The following is a 14,274-nucleotide window of genomic DNA, read 5'->3' as shown; positions in this document are numbered from 1 at the left end:
GTGATAAATAGCATTCTGTTGACACCAGGGCCAGATTTACCATAAGGCAATGTAGGCACGTGCCTAAAGGCGTCTGATGATGGAAAGGCAGCTCACTTCCCTCCCCTAGTGCTTCCCTCCCTCCTTCCCAATGCAGAGTAATGATGAGAGTGTAAATGAGAGGTTACTCACCTTGCTCTTGGCATTCCACTGACGAGCTCTCCCTTTAGTCAGGGGCACCTCTAGCTACTTAATACTGAGGTTCTTCTAGCTACCTAATACTTGGGGCACCTCTAGCTACTTAACCCATTCGCGTTCCGTCGTTTTCACTTAAGAAATGTTCACCTCTCATTCATTAGCCTATAACTTTATCACTACTTATCACAATGAACTGATCTATATCTTGTTCTTTCCGCCACCAATTAGGCTTTCTTTGGGGGGTACATTTTGCTAAGAGCCACTTTACTGGAAATGCATTTTAACAGGAAGAATAAGAAAAAAATGGAAAAAATTGATTATTTCTAAGTTTTCAGCCATTATAGTTTTAAAATAATACATGCCTCCATAATTAAAACTCACGTATTGTATTTGCCCATATGTCCCGGTTATTACACCATTTAAAATATGTCCCTATCACAATGTATGGCGACAATATTTTATTTGGAAATAAAGGTGCATTTTTTCCGTTTTGCATCGATCACTATTTACAAGTTTAAACTAAAAAAAATATAGAAATATTTCATCTTTACATTGATATTTAAAAAGTTTAGACCCTTAGGTAAATATTTACATTTTTTTTTTTTATTGTAATGTTTTTTTTTATTTTTTATATTAAACATTTTATTTGGGTAGTTTTGGAGGGTGGGAGGTAAACAGTAGTGTTACAATGTAAATGTGTGTTGATTTTCATTTTTTTTTTACTTTTAGTTGTAGTATTACTTTTTGGCCACAAGATGGCGGCCATGAGTTTGTTTACATGACGTCACTCTAAGCGTAACACACGCTTAGAGCGACGCATGGGGGAGGTAACAGCCAGAAAAGGCGCAGCTTCCGAGAGAAGCTGTCGCTTTTTCAGCGGGGGAGAGGAATCAGTGATTGGGCACCATAACCCGATTCACTGATTGCCTGGCTAACGAACCGCGGGCCGGGAGCGCGCGTGCACGCGCGCGATCGGCCGCGGAAGCGTGCATGGTTCCTGGACGTAGTTTCTACGTCCAGGAACCAAAATAGGTTAATATTGAGGGTACTTCTGGCTACATAATGCTAAGGGGCACCTCTAGCTACCTATGATGGGCAAGGGAAGTAAGGGAGATGCAACAGCTGGGCCAGCCAGCACACTTGCAGTGCAGTTTGGTGAGGGTTTGTAGGTTCATGGTGGTCAAGGCCGAAGGGGCCAGGACATCTGTGCCTATAGACTCCTGTGAGGTAAATCCGGGCCTGGTTGACACTGAAGTATAATCTATGCAGAAGCTCTTTCTTTGTATACATGCACTTTATATTGTACTCACATTGCTGGGTGGACCGACACCCTCCTCAATCCCTATTAGGGCTGGAACCCACAGGAGCGCTTTTGGCAGCACTGCGATACGCTAGCAGTTTGCCAAAACGCTGGGCTAATGTTAATGGATGGGGCAACTTCCACAGGAGCGTTTGAGTTTCTCAGAAACGCAAACGCAGGACATGCAGCATTTTGGGAGCGTTAGCGCTTCAATGTAAAGTATTGAACCGCTAGCGGAAACGCTCAGCAAAACCTAAACTGAGCGGTTTTGCTAGCGTTTTGCGGTTCAGCACACTGTAACAAAATGAAAAATAATTCACAGGACCAATCAGGATAAAAACGCAAAACGCAAAACGCTAGGCACCCGCTGGGGAAAAAATACAATGTTGCAAAACACGACCAAAAACGCGCATGAATCCGCTTGCAAACCGCTCAGACAAAACGCTAGCGGTTGCGTTTTGCGTTTGCGGTTTTCAGTGGGTTCCAGGCCTTAAGGTGGCCACACACCATACAATTTAAAAGATCCAATTTTTCGCCAATTCGATCATTATGATTGGTTGTCCCGAAAAATTGAGAGCTTTTCTTTGTTTTCAATCCATAAATCCGAACGGATTTCCTGTTTTTTTTTTTTTTTTTTTTTTTTCCTCTGAGCTTTCAATTTATTTTATTTATCACTAGTAGACCCAAGGCTGTGCAAAAACTGGCTCTAGGTCTTTTTTTTTTTTTTTAATGCTGCTGCTGCCGCCAGTTGCTGTGCATACGTGTGCACCCGCAACTGCCCGCCCACCCACCAACCTCCCGCTCTGGTCCCTCCAGCTGTACGTTACTACGCACCTGTGCAGTAACAAATTACCAGGGACACAGGGATGCTGCTAAACTACTGGACGCAGCGACACAGGGCTTTTATTATATAGGATGATTGGGGAAAATGTAACATGTGCATGGTACATTGGTTAGATATTTGAATTGTTACAATCAGTCAGAAAAATGGATTGCTATTCTGGAATTGAACAGATATTTAAAAAATTGTATGGTGTGTGGCCACCTTTAGGCTTCTTTTACACTGCAAATCACAATTCCAATTTTTGCAAATCATTCTACTATGTCACCACAGGGCCTCTTTACTGCATTCTACTATATGTCACTACAGGGCCTCTTTACTGCATTCTACTATATGTCATTACAGGGCCTCTTTACTGCATTCTACTATATGTCACTACAGGGCCTCTTTACTGCATTCTACTATATGTCACTACATGGCCTCTTTACTGCATTCTACTATATGTCATTACAGGGCCTCTTTACTGCATTCTACTATATGTCACTACAGGGCCTCTTTACTGCATTCTACTATATGTCACTACAGGGCCTCTTTACTGCATTCTACTATATGTCACTACATGGCCTCTTTACTGCATTCTACTATATGTCACTACAGGGCCTCTTTACTGCATTCTACTATATGTCACTACAGGGCCTCTTTACTGCATTCTGCTATATGTCACTACAGGGCCTCTTTACTGCATTCTGCTATATGTCACTACAGGGCCTCTTTACTGCATTCTGCTATATGTCACTACAGGGCCTCTTTACTGCATTCTACTATATGTCACTACAGGGCCTCTTTACTGCATTCTACTATATGTCACTACAGGGCCTCTTTACTGCATTCTACTATATGTCACTACAGGGCCTCTTTACTGCATTCTACTATATGTCACTACAGGGCCTCTTTACTGCATTCTACTATATGTCACTACAGGGCCTCTTTACTGCATTCTACTATATGTCACTACAGGGCCTCTTTACTGCATTCTACTATATGTCACTACAGGGCCTCTTTACTGCATTCTACTATATGTCACTACAGGGCCTCTTTACTGCATTCTACTATATGTCACTACAGGGCCTCTTTACTGCATTCTACTATATGTCACTACAGGGCCTCTTTACTGCATTCTACTATATGTCACTACAGGGCCTCTTTACTGCATTCTACTATATGTCACTACAGGGCCTCTTTACTGCGTTCTACTATATGTCACTACAGGGCCTCTTTACTGCGTTCTACTATATGTCACTACAGGGCCTCTTTACTGCATTCTACTATATGTCACTACAGGGCCTCTTTACTGCGTTCTACTATATGTCACTACAGGGCCTCTTTACTGCGTTCTACTATATGTCACTACAGGGCCTCATTAACAATCACATGAAATGATAAATTAAAAAAAAAAAAAATACATGTGGTGGACTTTAACTCTGGGATTGAATATGTGTTTGCGGAGTAACTGGCAGTATGATTGTCTCTGGCGTTCATCCCTGTCACATTCCACAGAATCCAGTGCCAGATCCGCCCTGCTCCCGCCTCCCCCAGCAGAACTTTGTACATAATCAGATAATTCTGTGCAGTTTACAGGAACTTCTCTGAGCTCACATCAGCCATGGCCGAATTCAACAACCCCAAGGAATACGAGGAGAAGTTTGATCCCCGCCTGTACCTGGAGACGTACTTCCACCTGGGATCCGGGAGCCTGGCGGACAACTTCATCCGCTTCCAGGAGGAGCAATTCCACAAAGCGTTTTCATCAGGTAATTATAACTATTTCCTCCTGCCAGATCTGTGTGCAGCAAAGTCTGAGGGAGCATCTAAGATCTACACAACGCAGGGCCAGATTAAAGGACAACTGAAGTGAGGGTTCTATGGAGGCTGCCATATTTATTTCCTTTTAAGCTATGCCAGTTTCCTGGCTATCCTGCTGGTCCTCTCCCTCTAATACTTTTAGCTATAGACCCTGAACAAGCATACAGCAGATCAGGTGTTTCTGACATTGTCAGATCTGAAAAGATTAGCTGCATGCTTGTTTCTGGTGTGATTCAGACACCACTGCAGCCAAATAGATCAGCAGGGCTGCCAGGCAGGGCCGGCCCGCTCATGAGGCCGGGTGAAACTTTTGCCTCAGGCGGCAAACTTCTAGGGGCGGCGTCCGCCCGTCCGTGGGTGCGGGGGGGGGGGGGGGGGGGGGGGCGGCCGCCGAGCTGGAGGGGTAGCGGGCAGGACGGGGGTATTGGGCCTAGCGGTGGGGAGGGGGGTCGGACCCCCCCTCACTCGCCTGGGTCCCCCGATCTGCGCTCCCCTCCAGCTTTAAATAGTTAGTAAGCAGCCGACAGTAAGAGACAGCGAGCGGGGATGACTCACCTCTTCCGCGTTCCAGCGTGCGCTCAACTGACGTCCCTTCCTGCAACGCCGCCCACTCTATTGTAAGTGGCTGGCAGGCAACTGGTATTGTTTGAAAGGAAATAAATATGGCAGCCTCCATATACTCACTTCAGTTGTCCTTTAAACGAAAGCATACTTGAAGTGAGAGTGCTATAGAGGCTGCCATATGTAATTCCTTTTAAGCAATGCACATTTCCTGAGTGTCCTGATGATCCTCTGCTTCTAATACCTATAGGCTGGTTTTACACTGTAAATTGGCGGTGCTTCACGCCCACCGCACCGCCAGAAAAAAAAGGCCTTCAGGAAACACCACCTCAGTATGGCCTGTCTGTTTGTATGGTTTATCTGGCCACCAGCCAAACAGGAAGTGAGACGCGCTTCGGGGTATGCAGAAGTGCATTGTAAAAATACAGTTCTGCGCATGCGCGCCGCAGTGTCGCACAGGGCGACGCAGATACGTGAGGTAACGTAGTTTTTGTCCTAGCGTCGGTTGATGCGGCGAAAAACCTCACTTCTGTCACAGTGTGCTGTACCATGGCAGTATGAAAGTCTCCATAGACTTTCATCAAGGGGCCTAAGCTATAGACCCTGAACAAGCATGCAGCTCAGGTGTTTCTGACTGAATTTGCTGGATGCTTGTTTTCAGGTGTTATTCAGACACTACTGCAGCCAAAGATCAGCGGGACTGCCAGGCAACTGGCATTGTTTCAAAACCAATAAATATAGCAGTCTCCATATCCCTCTCACTTCGGGTGTCCTTTAACATCATACAGGGCAGTAGGTAGAGCAATGAGTTGCCCTGCCCCCTCCAGTTTTATCAGTTGAAAGGGTGCCCAGGCTAGCTGGGAGATCTCCGGTCCAATGGGCAATGACAGACCTCAATTCATTATACTGTGGAAAAGACAATCTACCTTTTATCTGCAGGCCCCACTACCGCTATCAGACAGCTGGGAGGTCCCCAAATACCATAATTAAGCAGCTGGGTTCAGATACCAGCAATAACTAGCCGCTATACACCTCGATATGTAAATGAAGTAGCCATTGGCTCTAGATACAATCATTTAAAGAGAAACCGTAACCAAGAATAGAACTTCATCCCAATCAGTAGCTGATACCCCCTTTTCCATGAGAAATCTTTTCCTTTTCACAAACCGATCATCAGGGGGCTCTGTATGACATTTATTGTAGTGAAACCCCCCCCCCCCCCACTGTGTGATGTCAGCGCCTCACAGTACTGAGGTACTGACATCACACTGTGGGAGCCTTGTTGCATTGTGGGAAATGACAGATGTTTCCAACTGCCAAAAATGCAAGTAGCATCTCCTTCCAGTGACATCACATGCCAGCAGTAAAAATGCCACCATGTGATAAAATGTCAGAATGTAAATCGGGGACAGGAAAGATTTTACAATGAGCAAACCCTAACTAAATCATTTAAACGTAATTATTGTAAAAATTAAGCACTTTTTATTACATTATTTTCACTGGAGTTCCTCCTTTAACCCTCTGGGCGATACAATTGCATTGCACTTTTTTTTTTTTAAATTTTTCTTTTTAAATCATGTAGCGAGCCCTGGGAGGTTAACCCTTTCTGTGCTCCCATGAAACTAGTAAGTAACCACTCTGCAGAATCGCAGTAGTGTTGCATGCAACAAAGGTGTTTTTTTTTTTTTTTTTTGGGAAAACTGAAGTAGGAGAGATATAAAGGCTGCTGTATTGATTATTTTATCTCGTCAAGGCCACTTCATTCATTTATGTGGAGGCTTGTGACTAGGAACGGTCAAATAATTTTGAGTTGATGCAGAATTTATGCAGCTTGAAAATGCGCCAATCAAACCCTGCTAATGTAAAATTTGACTGGTCTATTTTTAAGCTGAATAAACGTACATACACAATTTGAATAATCTTGCATCAACTTAAAAAGATTTGCATCTAATTGACCATCCCTAGTTACGAGCCTCCACATAAATGAATGAAGTGGCCTCAAGATAAAGTAATTAAGTAGCTGGGTGCCCAATATATACAAATATTTGAGATATTTGTAGCCATGTGCCTCCAGATAAAGGCATGAAGTACTCCCTAGCCACATACCCCCAGATGCAAGAATTAAGCAGCAATCTTTCCCCATATTAAAGGGGAACTGAAGTATGAGGTATATGGAGGCTGCCATATTTATTTCCTTTTAATCAATACCAGTTGCCTGGCAGCCCTGCCGGTCTATTTCTCTGCAGTAGTATCTGATTAACCCCAGAAACAAGCATGCAGCTAGTCTTGTCAGATCTGACTTTAAAGTCTGAAACACCTGATCTGCTGCATGCTTGTTCAGGGGCTACGGCTAATAGTATTAGAGGCAGAGGATCAGCAGGGCTGCCAGGCAACTGGTATTGCTTAACCTCCTGAGCGATAATCCCGAGCTGAGCTCGGGGTATATCGCGCAGGAGGATTTCTCAGGCCCTGGTGGGCAGATTTGCATAATTTTTTTTTTTGGTTACACTTTGCTAGCTGCGTGTAACTTCCGCTTTCGCAGCCTGGCCAATCAGTGCCAGGCAGCGCTGAGGGGTGGATCGGAACTCCCTCTGATGTCACGACGTCGGTGACGTCATCCCGCCCCATCGCCATGGCGACCGGGGAAGCCCAGCAGGAAATCCCGTTCAGAACGGGATTTCCTGCTTACTCTGATTGCCGAAGGCGATCGGAGTGGGTGGGGGATGCCGCTGCGCTGCGGCTATCTCGCTACATGATTTAAAAAATAAAAAATTAAAAAAAAAATAGTGCTGCGCCCCCTCCTGGGCGATGTAATTGTATTGCCCAGAGGGTTAAAAGGAAATAAACATGGCAGCCTACATATACCTTTCTTCAGTTGTCCTTTAAGTAGCTGTGCCCCTGAATATCAGTATTCAGTAGCCAGATGGGACCCCGATTGTAGTATTAAGGTGCGTACACACATGCGACTATAGTCGTTTGTAACGATCGTTCCCCGATCTTTACCAACGACGATCGTTACAAAAAACGAACCACCGACTATTAAGGCAAACGACGAACGAGCCAAATCGCTACAAAAGAAAGTTCTGTCTCGGCGGATTTTAACCAACGACGATCGTTTGCAAAAGTAGTACATCGTTGGAAACGATCGTTCGTACTAGGCTTGACATGCGCATTTCACTATTTCTCCATGGAACTTCTCATTTTTATGCGCAGGCGCAATAGTTGCTTTCTGTGATGTAACGTTCGTTCTAACGATCAGATCGTTACACACATTTTAAAACTATCTTTACTTAGGTCGTTCTTTCATCAATTAAAAGTTCGTTCGTCGTTCTTAACGAACGATCGTTGTCGCATGTGTGTACGTAGCATTAGTTTGTCAGATGTGTCCCTCAATGAACATGATTCGGTAGTCCTGGGAATCTTCACGAGAAAGTATCCGGTGGCCAATGTGCCCTCCAATAGTGTTAAGTTGACAGATATACTTGATATATGCTGTCTAGGACTGATGGGAAATCTGACCTGGGCAGTAAAATGCTGTTTTTGCTTGGTAAGGGCTCATCTATATAGCATTGCTGAGCTGTGCACACCTCTCAGAACCCCCGCTGGCTGCAAAGGTGTAGATTGGGGTAGCCTAATCTTATACACAAGTAAACGGAGTGCTACTTTTTGTTTGTGAGTGAGGGGTGAACAGGCCCTGACCATTTATTCACAAATCCTGCTTCCACTGGGTCCCAGGTAACTGCTTAGATTGCCTTGTGGGAATTTGAGTTAGGTCTCATTCCCATTGCATTCCGTTCACGTTCGGCTTTTTTTGAGACTTTTTTTTTTCTTTTTTATTCCAGGCGCTTGGGTGGCCGTTACGTTTTTGTGAAAATCGCTTTTCTAAGCGCTTTTCCCATGCGTATTTTTTATTCACTCCCTGACGCAAGTCACTCAGGAAGTGAACTCTTTGACCCGAAAAAGAACAAATACAATGTATGTATTCTTAAAAATGCAATCGCTGCACAAAGCGTGTGTGTGTAGCAAAATATCTTCAAAAATAGTAACTGCTCAGATGTGAACTCTCAGAGAATCATTGCACAAGCTCTTTCAGGGCGATTTTGAAAATCGCCAGCACAAAAAAAAAAAAAAAAAAAAAAAATCAAACGCCTCTAGTGTGAAGGAGCCCTTACTGTATTTCTGGCCTTCCTAATAATCTGTCCTTCACTCTGCTGGTCTCTATCTTGCGTGGTGGACAGTATTATTTATTGTACTAAAGCGCCAATATATTACGCAGTGCTGGGCAATAAATGCAAACAATGACACAAAGGATGACAGACATAACCAGGTTATACAACATAGGACAAAGCTATGCAAGGCAAACTGAGTGCATAATACATGATCATGCGATTTTGGGCTGGTTAGGTAGGCCCAGTAATGCAAGTATGAGGCGGTCCTAGGAAAGTGGCAGGCAATCACATAGAATACACTAGGGAAGGGATGGGAGGACAGTAATAACCTTTTTGTTGTGTTTTAGGTAAGGTGAAGGGACATACCCTCATTGACATTGGCACCGCCCCCTCCATCTACCAGCTCCTCTCTGCCTGTGAAGCCTTCGATGAGATCATCGCTACTTCGCACACACAGCGGGAGCTCTGCGAGCTGCAGAAATGGCAGAACAGAGAGGCCGACGCCTTCGATTGGTCATCCATCCTGAAGTACGTCTGTGACCTGGAAGGGAACCGGTGAGTCGCTAATCTGTTGCATTTAATTTCCAGGAACATTCTGCTTCCAACACACACTATCAGGGCCGGTGCTGGACTTTTTGCTGCCTGAGGCAAACTTGTGAGGATGCGCCCGGTAGGTAGCTAACCATCTCAACACAATAACTGGCTGGCTGCGAGCCTGTGACAAACAAAATGTTCAGCCTCAGCCAGTCGTCCGTCCTCCATTCCTCCTCATTCAGGACAGCGGTGCCACCTCCTCCCTTCTGTGCAAGTCAAATGACATCTGCTGCTTTCCTGCCATCCCCCTCCTCACTCACTGTCAGACTCCTCACACAGCACAACAAGCTGCTTTTCACCAATGACCTTTTCACCTCGCTCGCTCTCCTCTCACTTCTCCTCCTACTCTGACTGCATGCAGTGAGTGTAAACGCACAATAAAAACATATGTCGCCACTGTAATCTCTGCACCTGATGCAAGTGTTTCACCTTGCTTCTTGAGAGAACAGGTTCTGGACACTGTTTATGGTTTTATGTATTAAACAGAACATTCACTTTGCATGTAAAGTTGTACTTTTTGCAAAATTAAAAGAACATTATTCATTGCAACAGTTCACTTCCCCCTTTTTAGCCACATGATCAGGCGGTGGTAAGAGAGATTGCTCTGAGGGATAAAGCCACACCTCCTTGCTGACTGACGGCTGCTGAGGGTTGGCTTCAGAATGATTGGGGGCTCCAATCCGTTTGTTTCGTATGTGAACTAATCCTTGACTTGTAGTGGCTGGATAGTGTACTGGTTAAGGGCTCTGGCTTTAACATGGGAGACCAGGGTTCAAATCCTGGCTAGGTCAAGTATCTATTCAGTAAGGAGTTCAAGGCAAGACTCCCTAACACTGCACGGTGGCCTCCTGAGTGTGCCCTTAGTGGCTGCAGCTCTTGAGCGCTTTGAGTCCAACAGGAGAAAAGCGCTATACAAATGTTTGTATTATTATTATTAACTTCCTGTCATTCAGGCCTCAGAGACCTATTCTACCTCCTGTTAAGGTCATATGGTCTTGACTTACTACCATTAGGACAACTTGAGGGGGGTATCCCCAAGAATGACGGTACTTATTAATGAGGTGGGCTTCAAGAGAGGCCAACTGATAACCGATGAGTGTAAACAAATAATTTGTGTTTCTGACTTCTCCTGTATACTCAAAAGTTAGTTGTTGTGTGAATGGATAAGCGCTCTCCGCTGCTTGTGCTTCTAAATGTAGTAAAAACAGACCCCCTCCCCCCCCCTTCGGGGAAAGACTCACCAGACTTCAAGGCCCGTTCTTGCATTCGGGGTATTGGCCACAACGCAGCCTCACCGGCAATCCGCTCTCAGCTGTCCCAGGTCTGTGTAGGCGAGAACGGGATTCCTCATAGCGTAAAAACATACCAATTTATAAAAAAAAACTCTGAAAAACAACTAAAATGTGTGACCAATCAGTGTCCGAACCAGCCAGCCCCTCAGTTTACAGAATATCCACTAATATAACGGGTATAGGGGATACAGGAGTCAAACTGCACTTAGCTGGTAAAAAGGAGCACGCCTCTGTCATCTAGCACAGCCCTCTCTGCAGTTGCCTGCTGGCTAGTGGGACAAAGTGTGAAGAGTCTCTCGCACAAACAATCCTGCTGCGTCCGGCGGGTGCTGTGAGCAATGACGTCACACGGAGTGATGTCATTGCGGACGCGGCAGAATTGGTTGTGCGAGAGGCTCTCCAAACTTTGTCCCACTAGCCAGCAGGCAACTGCAGAGGGAGCTGTGCTAGCTGCTGACAAGGCGACACGCCTCTGTCATCTAAGTGCAGTTTTACTCCTGTATCCCCTATACCCGTTATATTAGTTCATATTCTGTAAACTGAGGGGCTGGCTGGTTCGGACACTGATTGGTCACACTTTTTTTTACTTGGTTTTTAAGAGTTATTTTTTTAATAAATTGGTACACTTTTACGCTATGAGGAATCCCTTTCTTGCCTACACAGACCTGGGACAGCTGAGAGCGGATTGCCGGTGAAGCTGCGGTGTGGCCAATACCCCGAATGCGAGAACAGGCCCTGAAGGCCGTGAAGTCTGGTGAGTCTTTCCCCGAAGGGGGGGGGTACTACATTTAGAAGCACAAACAGTGCAGAGCGCTTATCCATTCACACAACAAACTCTTTAATTGATGGTGCATGCATCAAGGAAGAACGCCCCCACTGATACTGTCTTACTAACCATCTGATTAAGGACATTTTTGTGGTTATTGCTTGTGGACGCGGATGCTTTTATACAGTATTGTTTTATATACATTACTCCTTATGAGCGCAGTATCAGGGTGCCATTCTTTTGTACTGTTCTCCTGGATACTACCACACTCATGCAGAGGTAATGACCACACCAGGGCCCTTGGACTACAGGGGCCATCCTTCATTACCAGCATAGCAACATTAAAGAGGTTGATGACCTCTATGTCCTTTGATTAGTTGTAACCATTAAGACTGTTTTCCTCACAGCTTACACCTCTCTGGCACTGTCAGGTTGTGGTGCTTCATATCAATAGATGTGTATAGAGCACTTGAGGGAGCCCAATGTAAAATTTGTACTGGGGCCCAGAGGACCTACAGTTTTAAAAAAATGCTACTATAGATAAAACCCCCACATTTTATCTGCCCGGCTCTAACACCATTTAACCACTTAGCGGCAAGCCACTGCATTAAAACTTCCTGCTCCAGGATGTTTTTAATGCGTTGCCACTGTTGTGCATGCACGTCTGCCTGTCGTTTGTACCCTTTGGGGCAGGGAGATCTGTGCGGAGATACCCTAACCAATTGCAATGCCTGTAATGAATGGACCTGACCCCAATCAGGAGCTATGTTCATTCATAATACAGGAAGTAAGAGGATTGTAAATTTCTTAATGCAATTTTAGAATTTGTCCACTAGATGGCAAAACATGTCACTGCCAAGTCCCGCTGTGATTGACAAGATGCACCTGTATGTCCTGTTTGCCGGATCGCGCTGAAAACTGGATGCGTTAACATCCAGATTGAGGCAACTGGTTAAGGATGGTCTTTTTTTTTTTTTTTTAATTTATTTTTATTTCCCTAAAATGTATGAAGGCTGGAAGTTTAATGAGAAGTATGTTTTCTGTTATTGCTGAGCTCTATCTTATAAAAATGTACAATGTATGTTGGGGCTGGATGTCTGCAATGGCCACATGGGCCATGGTCTAGGTCAGGTGCTGTCTAAAGGAGTGGCTGGAAATGGAGTAGAGGGGAAAGGGAAAAGGAGGCGCTACCCCCTCAAGGGAGCCATGAATGAATGGCTGGTGTACATAAACGTTACACATATCAAATGGGGCTGCACTCACAATGGGAGGAGGGAAGTTGCACACGAGGGGTGGTAGCTATATTCAGAATTGGAGCTAAACTTGCAAGAGGAGCCACAAGAAATTTGGCTTGGGGAGGAAAGTGTAAATCCATCTTTGGGTATTATACAGCACTGCAGACTGTTGGCACCATAACATTACATTATACTAAAGATATAATAAATATATTTGTGTTCCAGTATCACCATGAAGGAAAAAGAAGAGAAGCTGAGAGGGAAGATAAAGCAGACTTTGCTCTGTGACGTCAGTAAGAGTAACCCGCTGGCCCCAGCTGAGCTTCCCCAAGTTGACTGTGTCACCACCACCGTGTGCCTGGAAGCGGCCTGCAGAAACAACGAGGCTTATGGCCTGGCTCTGAAGAACATCTGCAACCTCCTCAAGCCAGGAGGACACCTGCTGATAGGGGGAGACCTGGGGGCCAATTACTATGAGGTCGGAGCTGAGAAGATTTTCTCTCTGCCCGTAAATGAGAAGTTTCTGAAAGATGTGGTTGGTGAAAATGGCTATCGCATCGTAGAGCTGGCAAGCTTTGGCAGACCTGAAGGAGACGACGATGCCTCAGACTATGAGGGATTTTATTTTATCCATGCACAGAAAGTATAAATGGAAATGTAGAATTCGGGGAAGACCTGTCTCTGTGGTGAAGAATATATGGTATTTGGTCCTTCTTGGTTTAACAAATAATCAGGGCCGTTTTTAGGCATGGGCAAAATAAGCATGTTGTATAGTCTGTCACACACGTGGGTGCACAATACAGCTATATTTAGCACAATGTTATGGGTTTATTATACAGAACGGTTTCTGACATTATTGTCCTATCTAACAAGATAAGCTGTATGCTTGTTTCTGCTGTTATTCAGACACTACTGCAGCCAAATAGACCAGCAGGGCTGACGGGCAACTGGTATTGTTTAAAAGGAAGTAAATATGGCAGCCTCCAGTTCCTTCTCACTTGAGTTTCCTTTAAGATTTGGTACACTCTGATTGTTGCAACTTTGCTGGATGTCTAGTACAATATTTAGATCTATAACGACATAAACCTACAATATTTTGTAAGTTGTTGTGTGTTTTTTTTTTTTTTTTTTTTTTATCTCAAGTTGGGCTCATGCCTCTCCTAAAAATTACACAAAGGGTTGGTTATGTGGTAATTTGCATATCCCTAGTAGGCTGATTTTGAAAAACTGCATCCTTGTATATAAATTTTACATGTTCTATCTGCCTGCAAAACTAATTAATGTTGGCCATAATCTTCATGGTCATAACGTTGGAAAGGGGTGGGGATGCATGCTTTGTCTGGGACCTCAATGTTCACAGATAACCTTGAAAACAGTCAGGAAGGAGGTGGGTGTGTGTTTTTGTGGTGTTACATCACGTCTGGCTAAGTAATTCTGGATTCTATCTCTGATCAACTAATAGCGGGGGGATCTTTGGCTCCTACACTGTGTGATTGAGTCTATAGGAGGTTGGGGGGGGGGGGGGGGAATGTTTGC

General features: G+C 44.7%; 1 protein-coding gene across 1 annotated transcript; it reads left to right on the top strand.

The window, feature by feature from the left end:
- Nucleotides 1-3,864: 3,864 nt before the first annotated feature.
- LOC137521894 (nicotinamide N-methyltransferase-like) lies at nucleotides 3,865-13,840 on the top strand. The gene is made up of 3 exons (XM_068241753.1): nucleotides 3,865-4,069; nucleotides 9,199-9,406; nucleotides 12,964-13,840. Exons 1-3 carry the CDS (start codon nucleotides 3,922-3,924, stop codon nucleotides 13,385-13,387), a joined length of 780 nt encoding a protein of 259 aa, XP_068097854.1. The 5' UTR covers nucleotides 3,865-3,921; the 3' UTR covers nucleotides 13,388-13,840.
- The last annotated feature ends 434 nt before the right edge of the window (nucleotides 13,841-14,274 follow it).

The sequence above is a fragment of the Hyperolius riggenbachi genome, chromosome 6 (assembly GCF_040937935.1).
Source record: "Hyperolius riggenbachi isolate aHypRig1 chromosome 6, aHypRig1.pri, whole genome shotgun sequence".
NCBI lineage: Eukaryota > Metazoa > Chordata > Amphibia > Anura > Hyperoliidae > Hyperolius > Hyperolius riggenbachi.
The sequence above is the reverse complement of the archived record's forward strand: the minus strand, read 5'-3'. Positions and strand labels throughout refer to the sequence as shown.

What these genes read in the sequence shown, in the direction of transcription:
- LOC137521894 (XM_068241753.1), top strand. Translation starts at nt 3,922, where the DNA reads ATGGCCGAATTCAACAACCCCAAGGAATACGAGGAGAAGTTTGATCCC. An exon ending in CCACAAAGCGTTTTCATCAG is followed by an intron (nt 4,070 to 9,198) that starts GTAATTATAACT and finishes GTTGTGTTTTAG; the next exon opens with GTAAGGTGAAGGGACATACC. An exon ending in TGTGACCTGGAAGGGAACCG is followed by an intron (nt 9,407 to 12,963) that starts GTGAGTCGCTAA and finishes TTTGTGTTCCAG; the next exon opens with TATCACCATGAAGGAAAAAG.